Source organism: Carassius gibelio, chromosome B8, assembly GCF_023724105.1.
Source record: "Carassius gibelio isolate Cgi1373 ecotype wild population from Czech Republic chromosome B8, carGib1.2-hapl.c, whole genome shotgun sequence".
Classification (NCBI taxonomy): domain Eukaryota; kingdom Metazoa; phylum Chordata; class Actinopteri; order Cypriniformes; family Cyprinidae; genus Carassius; species Carassius gibelio.
In genome coordinates this window covers 30,155,914-30,176,046 of record NC_068403.1, presented here as the reverse complement: position 1 = coordinate 30,176,046, position 20,133 = coordinate 30,155,914, and the positions used below count along the sequence as shown (strand labels likewise).

At 40.8% G+C, this 20,133-nt stretch overlaps 1 protein-coding gene across 3 annotated transcripts in view; it reads right to left on the bottom strand.

Annotated features, from left to right (window-relative positions):
* Nucleotides 1–8: 8 nt before the first annotated feature.
* mmp23ba (matrix metallopeptidase 23ba) overlaps nt 9–20,133 on the bottom strand; it is a 33,590-nt gene continuing 13,465 nt past the window's right edge. For 2 of the 3 annotated variants that reach the window (XM_052562937.1, XM_052562938.1), the window contains exons 4-8: nt 17,471–17,638; nt 16,314–16,478; nt 16,069–16,179; nt 1,858–1,984; nt 9–501 (exon numbers count right to left, since the gene is read on the bottom strand). In XM_052562937.1, the coding sequence (XP_052418897.1) occupies nt 327–501; nt 1,858–1,984; nt 16,069–16,179; nt 16,314–16,478; nt 17,471–17,638 (746 nt within the window). In that variant the 3' untranslated portion in view covers nt 9–326. Of the gene's footprint in view, nt 502–1,853; nt 1,985–16,068; nt 16,180–16,313; nt 16,479–17,470; nt 17,639–20,133 lie in introns of all 3 variants that reach the window. The other variant, XM_052562939.1, reaches the window with a different exon arrangement.

Genomic DNA, 20,133 nt, shown 5'->3' with positions numbered 1-20,133 from the left:
GCTTCAAATGACAGAATAAATTGTTTTATTCTGCAAACAGGAAATGTATTTACAACACAGACAAGTAAAAACCCTGATATGAAAACATTTGGCATTGTGTATGTATGAACTGACATGAATATGTGCCCAAGTGAGTGATGTTCCACAGTACTGAGGTGAATTTGAACCCTGATCCCATGGTTTCCTCAATGTTACAGCTATCCTGAGAGGAGTGATGTCAGAACCTTCTCTTCCAATCAGGAAACAAGTATGAGAGGATGCTGCTGTGGATCTAGTCTTAGCTAATGTTCTGGATATAATTTGCGCTCTAGGAGCATCTCGGGTCCTCAGAAGCGCACTCGTACCCTCCAAGAGTACGTGGTCAGCACCTTGTTCTTCTTCCTCACGATGCAGGTGTATGTGCCCTCATTGATGGCATTTGCCACAATAGTGATGTGGTCGTCTTTCAGGGAAATGTAGCCGGGATGAGAGAAGTCCAGAAGCTCGCCGTCTTTATACCAACTATCAGTGTGAGAGAATGCTTCAGGTAAGGACATTTCTAACAAACACAAATCTAATTTATGCTTTAAAACATTTTCTATCTAAAAAAACACTTATATTCCATACAAATTCTTCAAATCTTAAGGATTGACATCACATACAGAGCCTGTAAAAGTGTATGTTCTTCTCATGTATGTTTTACAGCATTGAGTCTCAGAGGAATTCAGTGATTGGCAGAAAATTACTCCTGGAGGCACACCAACATTTCACTTTCAACCCATGATCTTGTCAGTAGAGACTCTGAAATGGACCTGAAATGGATTGGGCATATAAGGGAGCCTCCAAAATTGGGCTGGAAAATGTGATCTAAAAGAATTACAAAGATAAAGTCCAAAATAACCAATTTCATAAGAATCCAACTCTGGTACAGCGGACCTCTATAGAGCCCTGGTTTAAACAAGCACAAACGCTTCTCACAATAATAAAAAGGTGCCAAAGATTAACTACAGGTGCATCCACACATGGATTTAATGATTACTCTGAAAGAGAGGCGACATGTTTGGGTTAAGTAATTGGCATTCAAATATGCCCTTATCAACCAGGGGTGTGCAGTCCTGGAGGGCCAACAGAATCGTAGCTGGAATTGCATTTACAATACAAAATACTAACTTTAAAGGGGGTTACACACCGACTGAGAAGCAGTGATTTTGTTTTCTATCATTTTACACACAGAGGTGGTTTCACTCTGCATGTGTCCAGCTATGGCTCAGGACACGGTTCAAAATCCTGCTCAATATCCTGCCACGCCACAGACTGCCATTTACATACAGTTGTTTTCCATTAAATAACATTTGTCCCAAATTATTGTTAATTCACATAATGACTTCACCCCTTGCTGGAACATCACGTATTATGCATTTTTCAGGAAAACACATCTTTCTGTGGCTTGAATAATGTCCATATGAATCATACAGGAAACTAGAATAACATAACATACACTTTCTTTGTCTGTTTGCCAAAACTCAAACTCAACACTGCTTTGTTCATTCTTGAAGTGTATTTTTGTCTGTTTGGTGATATGATTAACTTCCTTGAACTGAATGCAACGTGTGCGGTTTGTGATACCTGACATTGTCCTATCCATGGTGCGGCTCTGTGCTGTGCTTTTCATCTGGTGTGTGACCACCTTAAGAGGGTCAATATTTCTGTGTCAAAACACCAAGGGAATTCCTCTGTGCTTCAGTGTTGTAGAACAGTAAAACATGAATACCACTAAAGGGCAAATCTTTTTTATAGGCACTGTACTTTTCAGAATCAACATGGGTATGGAAACCAGTCAGAGTAACTATAACTGAGTGTAGAAAAGCAAGTACTCACTAGATTTTGCCTTTCTTGGCTGCTATCTTCTTACCACAGCGGAAGGTGAGGTTCTTTCCCTCCACAACAAACTTGTGTTTTGTCCGCGGGGGAGTTGGGGTGGGCGGAGCAGTGGGAAATGGGAATTCTGTTTGAAAATTAAAATAAAATGAGGTTTTGCACAACTGATTACTTGTCCAGAACATAATGGTAGCTAGCATTGGAATGAACTAGCATTACTCCTGTTGTTTGAAAGTCTTTATTATGTTCTCTTGTTCGCTCCCAGTGTTGCAGGAGACCTCACTCCCTCACTCCTGTTGGCTCCAAGAATCTCTATTCATAGACCTACTACATTTATGGAGTGACAGCATTGCTGAAGTCAGAACATGATAACAGTGTTATGTGCTGTTTGATGGGCAATTAGAAAATTCTCCAAAAAATATCAATGCATTTAAAACACCAAAGCCCACTTCACATTTGAATTTTCATATTCTGTCAGGTTTAAGGATAAGGCTCCACAAATTAAATATCACACATGATTATGAATGCTTGTATGTGGAGTGAGACTGCACAGTCATATCCATCCGTGCTCACAGTCAATGGAGTATACTTTAAAAAGGCACAGTGTGCAAAACAGAGCAGAACAGAGAAAATGAAGTATACTTGGTTATAAAAATGTACAGCTTCCTGAAATGTCTCTCTCTTTCTGGAAAACCAATTCCATAATCTTAACCCAGGCTCATTTGAAATACTAGCTCATGGAGATGTTTCAGATACAGATATTACGCATACACACTGTAAGCACTGCACACACATACACTTTTTGCGAAGTCTTGATTTGCTAGAGCGTTTATCTTGTGTATTATCACTCTGTGTTTGTTCTTGGACTGTTTCCTCATCTTTGATTCTCTGCTGCCTGCCCTGATCTATTGCCTGTTCTTTGGACTGTGCTTGTAAGCTGCCTGCCCCAAACTTTTGCGCTCCCTTTACCCTGTAACATGCTGATCAAATTGTCAATACAACTGCAGACTGGTCCTCACTCCATTGACTCTTCATTACAGAAGAGTTCACCACACAGCGATCCAGCAGCCATCATGCAATTTTCGTCAGAATTGTCTGCCCAAGCCAATCAGCTCACCACTCACCTTCACCAAGTCAATCATCTAACTTCCCTGACTGAGGAGCTAATTAAGACTTTACAAGGCCTTCATTTGATGCCATAAGAGACAGTGTGAGCTCAGTTCACCACCCCTGTAAGCACTGCACCCAGTCCACCCTCCGTTGTGAATCCTCGACTAGCATTTTTAGAAAATTTCAATGGAGATGCAGCAAAATGAAAATGATTCCTGTTACAATGCTCCATCTTAGTCAATCAGCAACCCGCATTGTATCCCACAGACTCAAGCAGAATCTCCATTGTGTGATCTCTATTGACCAGTAGAGCCTTAGACTGGGCCATGGAGGACAGATGGTTCAATGTTTCCCTCCTTTGAGACATTTATTTAATGTTTCAGGGAGGTTTTTAAACACCCAGCTGGGGAAAGAGTGCTGGTGATCAATTTATCACTTTGTTTCAGGGAGAAGGAACTGCAGCAGAGTATACACGAATCTTCAGCACTCTCACCGCTCAAACCAAATGGGTGGAGGAAACTATTACTTTTGTGTGGAGGAAACTTTGCCACTTTAATCATCTTTTTATCTGCACTGTTTGTTCACTTCACTGATTTGCACTCTATCTGCCATGTGCCTTGCACTTCTTTATTTAACTTTATTTTTTATTTTATTATATGGCTTTTTTACAGTCCCTTATTGTATAGCTGTATCTATCTGGGGGAAGTCGTGGCCTAATGGTTAGAGGGTTGGACTCCCAATCGTGCATAAACAGCTCTCTCTCCACCTTCAATACCACGACTTAGGTGCCCTTGAGCAAGGCATCGAACCCCCAACTGCTCCCCGGGCGCCGCAGCATAAATGATGAACACTGCTCCGGGTGTGTGCTCACAGTGTGTGTGTTTGTGTGTGTGTTCACTGCTCTGTGTGTGTGCATTTCGGATGGGTTGAATGCAGAGCACAAATTCTGAGTATGGGTCACCATACTTGGCTGAATGTCACTTCACTCACTCAAACTTTTTTTTTGAGATTTTATATTTGATCTAAATTTTTATGCTCCACTGTTAGTGTTATCTGTATGCACCAACGCAATTTCGATTCTCTGTGTATGTACTGTACATGTGGAAGAATTGACAATATAGCAGACTTGACTTGACTATTATTCCGACTAGGGCTGGGTATTGTTCAAAATCTTTCGATCCGGTGCCAATTTCGATACCTCAGTTTCGATACCGGTTCCTAACGATACTTTTTCCGATACCATATGTTTTGAAATCCATTTCAACATCAGCACAAATACATTAAACACAAAACTTTTATTTTTCACCTTAATTAAAACAAATTCTGGTAACACTTCACACTCAGGATAACATTATTAATACAACTGGTTGTGCTTTTTGGATAGGTGTGTGCTATTCAGCGGCAGACTGGGACCAAAAAGTTGCCCAGGCTTTCTGGCCCACAGCAGCCCACCACATCATAATGCAAACGCCCCTGTTTTTATGTCATTTATTAATTTTATATTTAAGTAAACAGTTTGGGGATTTTAACCAATAGGGCAACTGATCCTCCGTTGAAAAAAAAAGAACAACAGCTGTTCATTTAGCGACTACAAGTGAGCGATACATGCTCATCAAGACACAAACATTCTTCTAGAACTCACTCTTTGCATTCAGTTAGCAGATCCATACCAATCATGCATGAAATAGACTCAAACAATAGCTTTATGTGCTTTACAGATGAACTTGAAGTCTTTATTCATTCGAGATGTTCAATAATAGCTCATCTTTGACTCGGTGATACAAGTTCATGATCAGATTAGTGAACCCATGATTCTTTTGAGTCAATGTTTTAAAATAATCATTTATTTTGTTTAACGAAACCAGTGTGGAAACCAGTGTTTCACAAATAGATCTTAGGTGCAGGGCTCGTTAGCCCCACCTCCTGGGGCTATTGTGTTTTCCAGTCCGATGGGCAATCGTGAATAGTGATGTAAATGTTCTAACTTCTCTTGCTTCGCGTTGTTCACTCGACTGAAGGGGTGAAACGGATCATAGCCGATCGTTTGCATTTGTTTCTAAATATTGCTGATTCAAGTGTTTTAAACAATTCGCTTGCGCTCACTCATTCAAAGCATGCGCTGTGAGCAACATTTCAGACAATGCGCGTACAGAGAATGAATTCATCTTTCGAGTATCGAAATTCGCTGTACCGGATAAATCTGTCTCTCTCTCTGTTTTTTAGACGACGTGAAAAGGGGGCGTTTCAAGATACGCAATAGAGTAGACCAAACTAAACAGGGAGGGAGGGCAAAACACTCATCCAAACAAATGCATCATTATAACCGGCTTTGGTTGCAATACTATTATTGCATATGTTGCACATTGCTGACTCGGCATGACTTTAATAAAGTGTAGCCGGAAACGTTTCGAGAAAAAACAACTACAGTTGTGTTGTGTGACTGCGAGTTTTTTCAGAAATCCTCCCCGTCACGTCACGGGGTGGTGGACAGCCAATCACGGCGAATTTGGGTCCTTACATGCACGTATGCTACAAACTCACAAAGACACCCGCTTGGCAAAAAAAAGAAAAACGGCCGCTTGGCTTTTGGAACCGAAATTTGGCACCGAAAGATAAATAATTTTTCGATACTCATGGTATCTAAGTTTTTCGTTCGATACCATAAAGGCATCAAAGTTTCGTTACCCAGCCCTAATTCTGACGAGGATTGAACCTAAGCTAAACTAGCCTGTCATGACGAGGTTAAAACTCAAATTCATCAAGCTGACCATTCAAATAGGCTGCACAACACAATTCATCACACAATCTTCATCCTCTAACACTGAATGCAACTCGGCTACACTCACCTCACTCTCAGAGAATGCAACCGATGAGTGTAACTGCACCTGTGCATGTACTGTGGTCAATCTGGTCATCTCAAATCAACATGTTTTGTCAAACCCATTGCATCTAATTCCAGATCTGTGAGTTCCTGCTTCCAAAGCAATTATTCCGCCTCATGTATCAGAATACCAGTACAGATATCCATCACTGGTAAAGTTATATCGACTTCTGCCTTGCTAGACTCAACGATGACGTAAAGGTGCAAGTAGGAGTACTCCATAACAAATCAATTCAATTCTGTTATCAATTACCCAAATAACCCCATCATCCTCGGCTTACCATGGGTACGCAGACACAGTCCTCAAATCTCATGGAAAGGAGGACAGATTATTCAATATTATTCAACCTGTCATAAACTCTGTCTGACTCAGATCTCTCCCCTGTCAGTATACAAATTCACCTTCAAAGAAAAAAAACCCCATAAATATGAAATCCCAGGGCTACCACTGAAGCGTTCAGCAAACAAAAAGCATCCCAATTACCACCTCATCATTCCAGCAACTGCGTGATCGATCCGATACCAGGTACCACTCCTCCTAAAGGCAGAATCTTCCTGTTATCACAGCCTGAATCTAGCTTCATCAGACCCTCAACCTCAACCTGCTTCATCTGGGTTCTTCTTTGTAAAGAAGAAGGACGGAGTTCTCAGACACTGCATAGACTATCATGGCCTAAATGATATCACCATCAAATTCCAATACCCTTTTACAACTAGTACCTGCCCCTTTAGAACAACTCCACCAGGCCAAATACTTCACCAGGCTTGATTTGTGTTCTGCATACAACCCGGTCCAAATCAGAGAGGATGATGAGAAGAAAACTGCATTCTCTACATCTACTGGGCACTATGAATATTCTGTTATGCTGTTCTGCCTTGTGAACAGTCTTTCAGTGTTTCATAAATGATGTTTTGTCTGGGATATGCTTGACTGATGAGTGATTGTGTATATTGATGACATCCTGATATATTCAAACTCTCCTGAGGAACACATACAAGACATCAGATCTGTTATTAAATGCCTGATTCAGTACCAACTTTAAACCGTAACTGAAAAAATTTGAATTTCACCAAACAACCACATCGTTCCTAGGATACAACATCAGCCAGGAGGGAGTGGCTATGGATGACTACAAAGTCAGGGAAGTAGTGAAATGGTCTCAGCTACGCACAGTAAAGGAGTTGCAACACTTCCTCAGCTTCACTGTTTTCTATCGGCGGTTCATTAAGAACTTCAGCTCAGTCTCTACTCCACTGACCACCATGACAAAATGCACCATCTCTCACATAACATGGTCCTCCAGTGCCTTGCAGGCTTTTGAGATTAAGACCTGATTCACCTCAGCACCCATTCTCCATCATCCCGATCCAGGTCCTCTGTTCATTGTAGAAGAGAGAGCTTCAAACACAGGAATAGGGGCAGTTCTCTCTCAATATCACAGATCTCTAGCTAAAATGTTTCCCCAGGTGAAAAACATGTACACTTCCATAACGTACTTAAAGTGCTCTATTTTCGCGCACTTATTTTGTACTTAATATACTAAAAATTATACTTTAGTACTTCTTAAGATAATCTAAGGGTACTCAACTGTGCTATTTTGAGAGACTGAATATGAACTAAAATGCACTTTTAACATACAATCTTTGCATTTAAAAAAGGTATATAGCTACCACTTGTAGTACACTTGAGTATACTAGTGTATGAAAGATGGGTTCAAGTACTGTATACTACAAGGGGTAACTAAACACATTTTTAAAACACAAAGAGCACATTTTCGTTCATTTTTAGTTCATTTTAGTTCATTTATGTCCACATGAACTCACCTGTCCCCAAACCACTTGGTAACAAACTCATCCACGTAAATGCTACTCCCAAGTACATGGGAGACCCAGGCATTACAGCTACTCCAAGACTTCCTTGAAAACGACTAAATCCTGTCTTCTCATTCCTCTACCCAAACTTTGTACTTCCTTCAAAACAGCTGAAGTTATATGCAACTATGTATTTTGGTTCTATGGTCTACCCAAGGACATTGTATCTGATAGGGGACTCCAATTCACTTGCAGAGTCTGGTCTGCATTCTTCAAACACCTCAACATAAATGTAAGTCTCACATTCGGTCAGACTGAACGCATAAAACAGGGCCCTCATTTATCAAGAGTGCATAGAAAAGCTTCTATATTTTGTCCTACAAATGAAATTTTGAATGCAAGTACAAAAAAATCTGTATTTATCAAACATGTGCATGCGGTTCTTAAATCAGTAAGTAATCATTGATAAATCCCACATTTTCTTGCTCGTTCATGTTCATGGTCATTTGCATTCAGAAACACCTCCAATGAAAAATATATGGTGACAATACCTCCCTTTATTATCACATGAATGTATAAGCCCTCACCAAAGTCATGGCAAAGAAAGCAGTACCGAATGAGAAGCCATTCTGTGCCATCATTAAACAGATCAGTGTGCTCTTTGTGCAGCACATGGTTTGCGTTTGCCAAATCTTCCAGCAAAGCGAGATCAACCATGACCATATAGCTACATTTCAAATCGACTTCCCAGCTGTCCTTTATAGCTTTTCACACTAATTGTGCAAATGTTTAGCTTGAAATATGAAACTATTAATTGAGCATTTGCAATTAAAGGACAGAACAAATGAGGCGGCACTCTCCTTTTGTGGTATTGCCATTCTACCACTAGATTCTCTGTGTAAGCAAGTTGTGCTTAAATTTACACACATTCCTACGCATAAGTACAAGTTGGTACAGTAGATCCCACACTTAACGTGAATTATAATCTTAACTCTTAACTCATTATGAACACATCTGTGTGTACGCACTGTTGATAAATGAGGGCCCAGGAACTCAAATGTTTCCTCAGCGCTTAATGCCAACAGAACCAACCCTTTAATCTGGGCCGAGTATGCGCAAAATTTACTTCAGAAACCTGCCACTTGTCTAACTCCCTTCATGTGCATCTTAGGCTACCAACTTCCCGTTCCCATGGTCTGCTGAACTGTCAATGAAGGCCTCAGTCGCTTAATTGCTTCAGTCCATTGAGGAGACTTGAAATCGAGCAAACTCCCAATTACAGCAAGCTGTGAGGAGACAAGAGGAACAGACCAACCACCACCGTCATCCCAGCGATTGACTGATCGGGTCAGTGGGTTTGGCTATCCACCAGAGACATTCGGATCAGAATTCCATGCAATAAACTCAATCCTAGGTAAATGAATCCATTCACAATCCTCAAACAAATTACTGTAGTTTCATGTAGTCTAGATTTGCCTGCTAATTATCATATTTCTCCTACTTTTCATGTTTCCCTGTTGAAACCCGCTGGTGGTCATTTATCTGGTTGACTTGCAGGGGTATGGCCCGGAGGAGTATGGGGTACACCCCATATTTTTGTATGCATCTAGAAAAAATGTCCACTGGACCACAAGGAAGACCCCTGCATTCCCACATCAGTAGCCCTAGCAGGGTGAGGGCTCTGTTACAAGTTAGGCTCCTGTACCGCCTTCCTCACACCACCAAAGGAAGCTTTCACCTGAATCCTGACTAATTAGATCCGGACTGCATTTCCCATAAGCCATCATACCTGTGACTGACTGTACACACACCTGCATTGCACCACACATGCATATAAGCCTTGCACACACGTACACTCACTGCAAGTCTTGATTTGGTACTGTGGTCATTTATGAGTGTTTACCTTCTGGATTATATTTCTGTGTTCGATCTTAGACGGTTTCCTCACGTTTGATTCTCTGCTGCCTGCCTCAACCTATTGCCTGTTCTTTGGGCTGTGATTGTAAGCTGCCTGCTGCTAACCTTTAGCTGTCTCTTTACCATGTATCATTCTGAGCATATTGTCAATAAAGCAGCAGTTGGATCCTCACTCCACTGACTCTTCATTACAATAATGAATATTTTTTAAATTATTATTTTTAATTAATTAACTGACCTGAGTTTCCCTAATCCTTAGATTAATTCCGAACCAGTAGTGACTCTTCTGATTTGTCACCTGCTTCTCCAGAGTTGCTGGACTTCTGAAGTAGTGCAGTGACTTTCCACCCAATAGTCTAAGGGTGTCCAACTCTGCTCTTGGGGTGGGCTACCATCTTTCAGGGTTTAGCTCCAACCCTAATCAAACACACCTGAACCTTCTAGGTCTTCAGGATAACTTAGAAATGGTAGGCTAGTGTGTTAGAGCATGGTTGGAACTTAAAATCATGAAACCCCATTTCAGCACTGGTCTTTCACACCTTAGATCTGAAAAAAGACCCGTGAAATGGGCGTGTAAAACTTTGAAGTGTAAAAGGTGGGAAGAGGGAAGAAAACACAGGCCTGCAACACCCTCATTATACAGATGAATGAATATTAAAATAACTTTGAAACTAAAAGAATAAAGGCAGTTATTTTTGTTTACTCTTCTTTGGATTTTCTGTCTATATCTTTGTTTGCTGTGTATAACAATAATGCATTGTGTCATCGCCCTCATGATTAGACGTACCGCTGTATCAGTGCCCTTATTTGCTTGTATTTAATTTGAATAAGACATGATATGTGCGCATACACAGTGCTGATTCATGTTCAGAACACAAGAGAATATGAAATAAGTCCACATTAACTTGAAACACGCTTGCTCCAGTCCAGATATGAACTATGATCTGCGCAACGACAGCCAATCACAACTGCAAATGAATGCATATACGCCTCTTTTAGTGACATTATTTCAACTTTGCTTTTTGAACCATAATTTGAAATTGTTCAAAAATTGCTCCCTAAATAACAGACAAAGTGAGTGCTGTTGTTGTTTTCACTGATATCCAACCTGTTCATATATCTTAACTAGGGGTGTAAGAAAATATCAATACACATGAGTTTCACAATATTTTGTTTGGCGATACTGTATCGATTATCAAAAACATAATATTGAAATAATAATAATAATAAAAAAAAACTAACATCACCGATCTGGAGCCTTCTCCATTCATGTCACCTATCCATGTTTGTACAAGTTCCCATGATCACAAACACCTGGCTTTTCAGGTTTGGTGAGGCTTTCTCCAAACTGGCCAAATACAAACAAGACGGAGATAAATGAAAGATGTTAACAAGAAAGAGAGAGCGCGTGCGGATGAGGAGACGCTTGCTTGGCTGCGGAACAGTGAACCGTCTACACACCGGACATGACACCGCCACGTTGCAACAAGTTTTGTCTGTCTAGTGTCTACACAGGAGATTTGAACTCTGTGTCAGTAACTCATAAACAAGACGGGGCAGTTTACCAGTGGATATTTGTCATGTCGTGTCATGCTGCATCATTGATTATAATGAGTATTTTGTCACACTGCGCCCCTCGCGTCCATTAGACAGGGTGTATTTAACTTTCTTATTTAGACTACTTACTTGTTTAACTGTATTATTTCTTTGATATTTATTTTAGCATTTTGCAGGCTGCTAACCCTAACCCTAACCCAGTGCAGAGCTTGACTCGCTTGACTCGCACCTGGCGCTGAAGTGCAGTGGAGCACGCATCTGAAGCCCGCCCCTGAGTTAATTGCATTAAATATTTTTAACACGTTAAACTGAAAAAATTAATCACCTGCATTAATGCGCTAATTTTGATATTATCAACACGTTCCACCGGCGGTTGTTGGTCCATTACCACTGCGGTGGTAAGAATCTGCCACTTTCACAGCCCTGCCTTGGACCCCTCACATCCAGCACACTGCCACTTGGAACTGATGTCACCTGGTCGACGCTACAGAGCTCTGAGCACCCGAACGACCAGACACAGGAACAGTTACTTCTCCCAGACAATTATACAATAACTGGGGAACACACAACACCATTGATAGACTCATACAATTATTTATCTACACTCATACTTAGTCTACACTTCAAATTTACACTTCATACAAAACTGTCCATTGGAATATACCTGCACATACAATTGTAAATTTGTATATTATTATTCCTTATTTACTTGTTTTATATTTGTTCTGTCACTGTCATTCTGTTGCACTGCGGAAGCTTAAGTCATGAAAACACATTCCTTGTATGTGTAAACATATCTGGCAATAAATCTCATTCTGATTTTGAACATGCTGAACTAGGTTTTACTCCACTCTGTCTTTTATTTAGAAACTTTTCCACCGCCCGTAAGCCATCCTCTTGAGGGATTTTAGTATATAGCCTCTGAACATCAAGTGTAGCAATAAGAACAGCATCCACAGAAAAATCCACAGAATCATATGCATAAGATGGCAACATAGGCACAAACGGTTTAATGAAGTAATCCACAAAAGAGGAAATATCCTCAGTAAGACTACCAAAACCACTTACAATAGGACGACCCTTCAAAGGTACAGTACTGAGCCAAAGTCTTAGACCACTAGTATTTTCACCAACAAAAAATGGTTTTAAGTCAGTTATTTCTATCTTTTGCGTGTGTGAATAGTAAATATCAGTTTAAATTTTTTAATAAATAACATTATTTTTTGCCATTAATTGTAACAACCCAGTAAGATTTTTGTTTGCACAAGGATTCTCCACACAGAGATCTGACCTCATCATCATCAGTCTGTCTGGAATAACATGAAGAAACAGAAAAAACTGAGACAGAGTCAATCCAGAAGAAATTTGGCAATGTTTTCAAGATTCTTCAAGAATCCTACCTGCAAAGCTATGTGAAAAACATTGTGAAAAAAAAAAGTTGTGATATTTGCCAAGTATGGTAACCCATACTCTGAATTGGTGCTCTGCATTTAACCCATCCAAGTGCAAGAACACACAGAGCAGCTATAGATCCAGCACCCAGGGAGTAACCGGGGGTTCAGTGCCTTGCTCAAGGGCACTTCAGTCATGAGTATTGAGGGAGGAAGAGAGCAATGTTCATTCACTCCCTCCTGCCAGCACCGAGATTCAAACCGGCAACCTTCTAGTAACTAGTCCAGCTCCCTAACCATTAGGCCACAGCTGCCCCTGTGCAAGTGCACCTAAAGCTTTTTTTAATGCATTGCGTGGTCACACCAAATGCTGATTTAATTTAGTTAAGTTAATAGAAGTTAATTAATAAAATCTATTTATGGAATTATTTTTAATGGCATCCTCACTTCACAGCATTTTTACACAAGTGCCTACACTTTGCACAGTACTGTAGCTTTGCAGGTTGCTTGAAGTGTTTTGTGTGTGAGAGAGAGTGAGAAAGAGAGACGGTCACATTACAGTGGAGTCAGCTGTCTTAACCGTCTGTGGCTTGTGTACTGCAAACACATACGAGCTTCATCACTGCTCACGAATATGGAAATGCGCGTTACATTTTTGACGAGTGCTTGTGATGTTCGGCCAATCATAATGCAGAAGGTGGTGCATAGAGGACCTACAATAATGTATGTTGATTTTCTCACTCAAAGTCACAGCATGATAGTATTGTTTAACTTCTCGTTGAAGCAAATGCTGTAGCTATACTTTGGTTGTTGTCTTTTTGGGTGCAGCACTGCCCTTTTTCTAATTCCATTATGGCAGGTTCACCACAATGAATCTCTCAGTGAAGTAGATTATGCAGGAATTTTGTTGAAAGAATCTGTTTTTGATGATTTGGATATGGGATTTGTTACAACAACCACACAAAAACTACAGCATTTAATTAAACTAAAAGTTAAAGAATACTAACATGCTGTGACATTGAGTGACTATCTATTTAAGAAAATCAACACAAGGTGTTTACGTCTACGAAAAGCTCCTGCTTTTGGTTTGGAGGACTCTTCTCGCTGGTGCGAGATACCAAAAAAATGTTGTTTGATCTTATGGTGTTGGTGATTAAGTAGACTACAAAACCACTTGGGTCAGTACATCAGGAATCGAAAACACTGGAATTACAAGTATAAAATAAGTTAAATGAACTGAAAAAAGATCTTGAACAACAAAGGGTAGAACTCTCCACTGAGATTAAAGCAACTAAGTGGAGGAAGTTTGAAAGGAAGCTCCCTGTAGACGTCGACAGCCTGGGGTGAAAAGGCTGTGGGGGATTCAGACTATAATGCTGCTGGTCGATGGCATAAAAGCTCGGTTTTTTAAAACCGAACTCGAGCAGAACTGCCAAGTACAGACTGGAAGACGAGAAAAGATGTACAAGGGGTAAACGAAAGAGGTTCTTTGCTTCCTCTATGAATGACTAGAAGTAATCAGAGAAAAACGGTTATGAATTTCTCAGAAAAGTGACTTTCTAATTCTTGCATTGCTTTTGACACTTTGATTGAGTCTGAAGGAATTCTTTGGTACATCTGAAATATCAATTCTATCTGATGATGCTCCTTTTACTGTACAGCCTATCACTTCTGATTCGTCTAGTATTCCTCTTCCTTTTAAAAGAGGGTGGACCTTTATCCCACCTTGTAACAGGAATGCATCTTTCGACTGCTTAAAAACAAAAGACATTATAAAGCAGATAATAATTTATCAAAAGCAGAGAGGGATTCTTTATTTGATCTTTAAACAGATACTGATGTGGTTGTGCGCCATGCTGATAAGGGAGGGTCCATAGTGCTTCAATGAGCTACAGATTATGAAAAAGAAATTAGGAGACAATTGGATGATTTTGTCTTTTATGAACTTTTACCTGCTGAAAACTGTTCATTTCAAATAACATAAATAGCTTAATTTAAAAACAAATGGGCAATTTACATTACCTAGGGTTCACTAGGGTTTGGATATCCCTCTGAAGGGTCGTCCTATTGTAAGTGTCTAATAATTACTTTAGATTTCAAAATTATTACTATATAAAAGTGAAGGAAACAGCAATGGGCAGTAAACCGGGACCATATTATGCCTGTTTGTATATTGGTATATTGGAATGAGTTAATTTCAAATGAATCAAATTATTATTTTTTTTGTTTAAGATGTTTTATAAATGGTACATTGATGACATCTTTGATAACAAACCCACTGAATTATCTCAACTCTAGAACTGAACTCTTGAAGTTTACCATGGAGTGTGATACAGAGAATGTTGTTTGTACAGTTTTCTTGATGTAAAGATACACATTTTTTGAGAGTAAACTCCAAACTGAATTGCATCGTAAACCAACGGATCGTAATACGATTTTAAGAGGTGATAGTTTCCATCCAGAACCTCTTGTAAGAAGCCTGCCTATAAGCCAGTTTAAGAGTGTGTGCAGAGTGTGTAGCACTGAAGAGTCTTACTCTTGATGGTCCGCTGATTTGATTCCAAGATTTTTACATCGTGGTTATTGCAGGGAATGGATAGAAGAAGCGAAGAGTAAATTTGATGATACATCTCAAACAGTTTCTACATGCTACGAGCAATAAAACATGATCAGGCAATGGTCCTATTTGTTCAGTTAGGTATTCAGCATGAGGTGCAGAATTTCGTATGGTTCTTTACAGGCATTAGCATATTATTTCTACTGATTCTAAATTGTCTCATGTTTTCAAGGATTGCCACCGTTTGTTTGTTGAGAGAAAACTTTTCCAAAGGGAATGTTTTTGGATTCATATTCTAAATACATTGTCACCTTTGCGGTTGAATGAAGAATTTGATATTAAGCCTTTTCTATCGGTTTTCTTCCTCTTTAGATATTTCCCCTTTGAATGCTTGTTTGTGTTCCCTCATTTTCTGGAGCTGGAGTCTGAGGTCTTTGTACCATCTGCAACACAACTGTTCCAGAGATGCTAACTTGCCTGGTGGAGCGCAAGGAAAGCCCTACTGGATATCGATACTCTAAACGGGAATAGGCCTATCAAGACACAGTCCTATAGCACTACTCTGTCCAGGTCAGAGGGTTTGGTTCAACAAGGGATCTCCTACTTCCTGTTGAGTCTCAGAAACTGGCCTGTCACGTCATTGGTCCGTTAAGATTTTCTGAAACCCTAACCCTTACCCTAAACCCTATTTCTTACTGACTCTTGCTGCCCAGATCAATGCACATTCCTCCCACCTCTCTCCCGTCTCTTGTCCCTCTATCTCCAATCCCTACCTTATGTGCTAGACATCATCGGCAGTCAACAAACATACACTGTTCATGTTTGCTTGCTTGTCAAAAATTTCAGGTGGTCTCATACTGTCTAAGCATCTAGAATAAGCTGACACTTTATATTGTCTAGATCTGATAGAACTCTATCTCTATATTTTCTATACACAATGATTTTTTTTTTGGGTGATTTCTGTTACGAAATAGCAGGCCTCTTACCATAACAGAAGTCACAGCTGGAAGGACAGTGTTTCTGCATCAGGATCCTCTTGCTGTCACAATAACCCTTCTTTGCCCAAGCAGGACAGATAAATAATCGATCCAAACATCCTGCGGTGGAATGGACAGGAAAACAGGAAATAAGAAGTTGTCAGGTGTCAGTTGCAGAAATGCAACAGCACTGCAGAAGTAATCCAGTTTGTATAGTTATTTTTGATGTTTTTTTGTGCTTATGAGTAAAATACCATAGAGTCGATGTAATCCCCAAACCTCATCTTGAGTGATGAGTTTGCGGCCTGTCAGTGTGGCGTTGAGGTGCATTAAAGCCTTGCGATTCTGGGAATGCATCAAACCCAGTACATGACCGATCTCATGAGCCGCCACGTGAACTAGATCGGTCAGCCACACTCCTGAATACAATGACAATCACAGACACAAACACACACAGGTCAAATCGGCTCCCTCTTTTCTTAACCCTTGATATCAATACAGAAAACCTTTTTTTTTTTTTTGCATAGGCAGCACCAACACAGATGTTAATGCTCTAGTGTGATTGAACTTGTTAAAGCTTTAATTAAAAATAAAATTTTGCTTCTTCATGCATCTTAAAGGGGTGGTCGTTTGTGATTTAACTAATATTAGTGTGTAATGTTGCTGTTTAATCATAAAAAAAAAAAATCCGTTAACCATCAGTTACTTCCCGTGTTTGTGACGTCATAAACCCTGATAAACCTCACAGCAAAGGGGACGAGGCCATGTTGCTGCTTTAGACAAGAGGAAGAGAAAACTAGTGGTGCGTGTAATAATCGGTTTATATATGAGTTGCGATTGTCTTCTAACAATTCGAACAACAAACTAAAAACATACAGTTAAGAGCCATGCTTGCACAGATTCTGCAAGGTCCTATTCACTTAAATCCTCTGCGTCTCAATTGGGCTGAAACTGATGAGCAATATTCTGAGCTGAGGGGCATGACGTTTAGATGTGCACTAGCGTTTAGCAAATCACAACACACTGGGACAGCTGACCAATCAAAGCCCATCACCTATTTCTAAGGGAGAGGCTTCATAAAAACAGGAAATCAACAGAGCATTTATAGAAGAAGGGACACAGCGGTGTAGAATGAAGGTTAATTATGTGAAAAATTAAGCATTAACATGTTAGACTGCACCCCATAAACACAATCAAGCACCCCCTGAAAGGCTCTTGTTACAGTCTGAACTAATGATAACTAGGGGTTTTGATATGCTCTATCTTGTCTTTTTTATGGTGTCTGTATATTTATTTTGGCGTAATAAACATTTCTTAGAAGTGTGACACCTGGGAAGCTTTCTGAACAATTTCTACAGCATAGTAAAGAAGTAAACAATCAGATTCCAGGTTTCCGGTAGGGGGGACGTGCCTTTATTCCAGCTGAAGCGCATGTTTCCCAGAATCCAGTACTCATCATCATCAAAGTGTATCTCTCCGGTCTGAGGGAAGAAGGCGTGCGCCAGTTCCCCAGTGATGCCGTCGAAACAGTGGTGCAGGTAGGACTGCAGACAGTCGGTGTGGTTTCCAGAGTAGAAGCCTGATGAGAGTCAACCAACCAATATGATTCAACCGTACATCCTCTCCTATACGCATTATACTAAAGTCTCCATGTCTATAATGCGATTCAGAATCAATTTCATTTAACTGAATTTAACTTATTCTAACACAACTTCCAGGAAGTAAAATAACGTTCACCACAAGACATCTCCTGAAGGTGGTAGTGATCAATGAGAATCATGTGATCTGAGGAACCGAAAAGCTAGAGGTGCATGTCCCAAAACCATGACGTAACTTCCTGCATTACTAACCACAGTATGATACACTGTTAAGAAACTAACTAGCAATTCAGGACCATTTCCTGAAAATGCCGGAACTCTGTCACATATTCGTCATTTGACCCACTTTGGTCGTTGATGATGTCAAGTGATAGTTGTTCGTTTAAGCTGTGAATATTTCAATTGAAAATATTTCACACACCTTTTCATAATTAAAAAAATCTATAATTCATTTTCACGTTCCAGAATTAACTTCCAAAATATTAAATTGGTTTAAAAATACGATGTTAAAAATACGATGGTTTAAAGATACGATAATATTCGACAGGCAAATTTCGCTCCATTTTATTTCACTTTCCAAATTCGTTTCACAAATTCAGTGGTTAAAATTCAGCAGATAATTCACCCTTTCACATCCGGGAGCTGCAGGAATAGCAGTAGAGCACAAGGGCATGATGTCCATCTGCTGTCAGTCGCTCACCAGCAGGTGGTGCAAGCGGCTTCTGATGAAGACCAAAGCAACGGGTGGATTAGTAATACAGTTACAAAAACTGATCTGCATAAATGGAGCAGGCGCTAAGCAGAAGTTTTGATTATCGGGGCATGTGGAAAAGCTGATTGTGTGAATGTGAATGTTTATTTCAACATCTTTGCCTTTACTGTATAAAGGCTGTTACCCGTAGCCTAGTAAGCAGCATTCTCTACCATAAAGGAGATTATAATGAGATTTTACCCAACGCTGAAGTACAGAACTAACATTACATTTAAGGAAGACATATATTGCTTTTGGTTGTTTAGTTTCCGTAACTTTGTGTCATGGCTTGTGTGTCGCTGTGCTGTAATACTGGGATCCCCTCACGTCACACTCCAGGATTCCCCAATGACGGGTAAGGGGCCTTTCACATATCGCGCTTAAAAACGCATGGAAAACGCTAGGCACACCGCTTTCTCCTTCTTTCCAAAGCGCCCGGGCAGAAGTGCTCCTGAGGCACCTGCCTTTGCTAAGCATCCATGACCTGCTCTCTCCATGAAGACGTGAAAATTTCAGCAAAGGATAAATGGATTTGCAACACTAAAAATCGCTTGCAGTAGAAAAAAACGAGCGCGTCCGCACCCGCAGCTAGTTAAAAACATCTCAACTTTTCAGAATGCCGCTGTCACGGTAGGAAATCCAGTGTTTCCTCCGTGTCATGTTTTGTGGTTGTTTTTGTACTTAAGTTGTCTCCATGTGCTCGTTTAGTTGATTGTGGTCACCTGGGTGTTGATTGTCTCGCTCCAGCTGATCCTCATCACCCCTCAGCTACATATACTCACCTCTCTCTCTGTCTGTTGTCAGATCCTCACTCATGTTGCAGTATCCCTGTTGGATTACCGTCTCTCGTGTTAGTGTTCTGGATTGTGTTCGTGTTGTCGTCTTCGTGTGAGTGTTCCGGTCACTTCCTGGTTTCATCCATCGACCGTCTACACCGTCACCACCGACTTCACCATCCAGCACTTCTCACGCCACTGTAGACCTTCCGTCACCATTGCCCACATCCTGGACTGTGCCTTCATCTTTCAGTTTCGCTGTATTTTCTACCATCAATAAACTACCATTCTAATTACCTGCAATTGCTTCCTCCTCTCTTACGAATCATCACAGTAGGATCTGACCATCATGGAAGCAGCAGGCAATCACTCCCCATCTCATCTAGAGGACATTCTGCAGAGAGTCGTTGATCGTATGGAGCGCCAAGACAAGACGATAGATGAGATGGGTCGAGCCTTCCAAGCAATGGTGACGAAGGTGTCCGAGCTCGCTCTACAGGCTCAACAGCAACAACAACCGCCACCCGCTGCGCCTCCCACGCTACCCACACCGCCGATCGTCTCCGGAGGGATTTCCCAGCCCGAACCACGCCTCCCCATTCCTGAGAAATATGCGGGTGAGCCAAACTTTTGTCGATCATTTCTGTCACATTGTTCTCTACACTTCGCCTTACAGCCCCGCACGTTCACCACCGAGGAGATGAAGGTGGCTTTCGTCTTGTCCCTACTGACGGGGAGGGCTGCCCTCTGGGGAACGGTGGTGTGGGAGAACCAGGACAGCTGCTGTGCATCGTTCCACACCCTTTCGGTGGAGATGAAACGAGTCTTCGACCGCTCCGTCGCCGGGAGGGAGGCGGCTAGACTTCTCACGGATCTACGCCAGGAAGAGAGGTCCGTATCCGACTATGCCATCGAGTTCCGCACCCTGGCGGCGGAGTGTAAGTGGAAC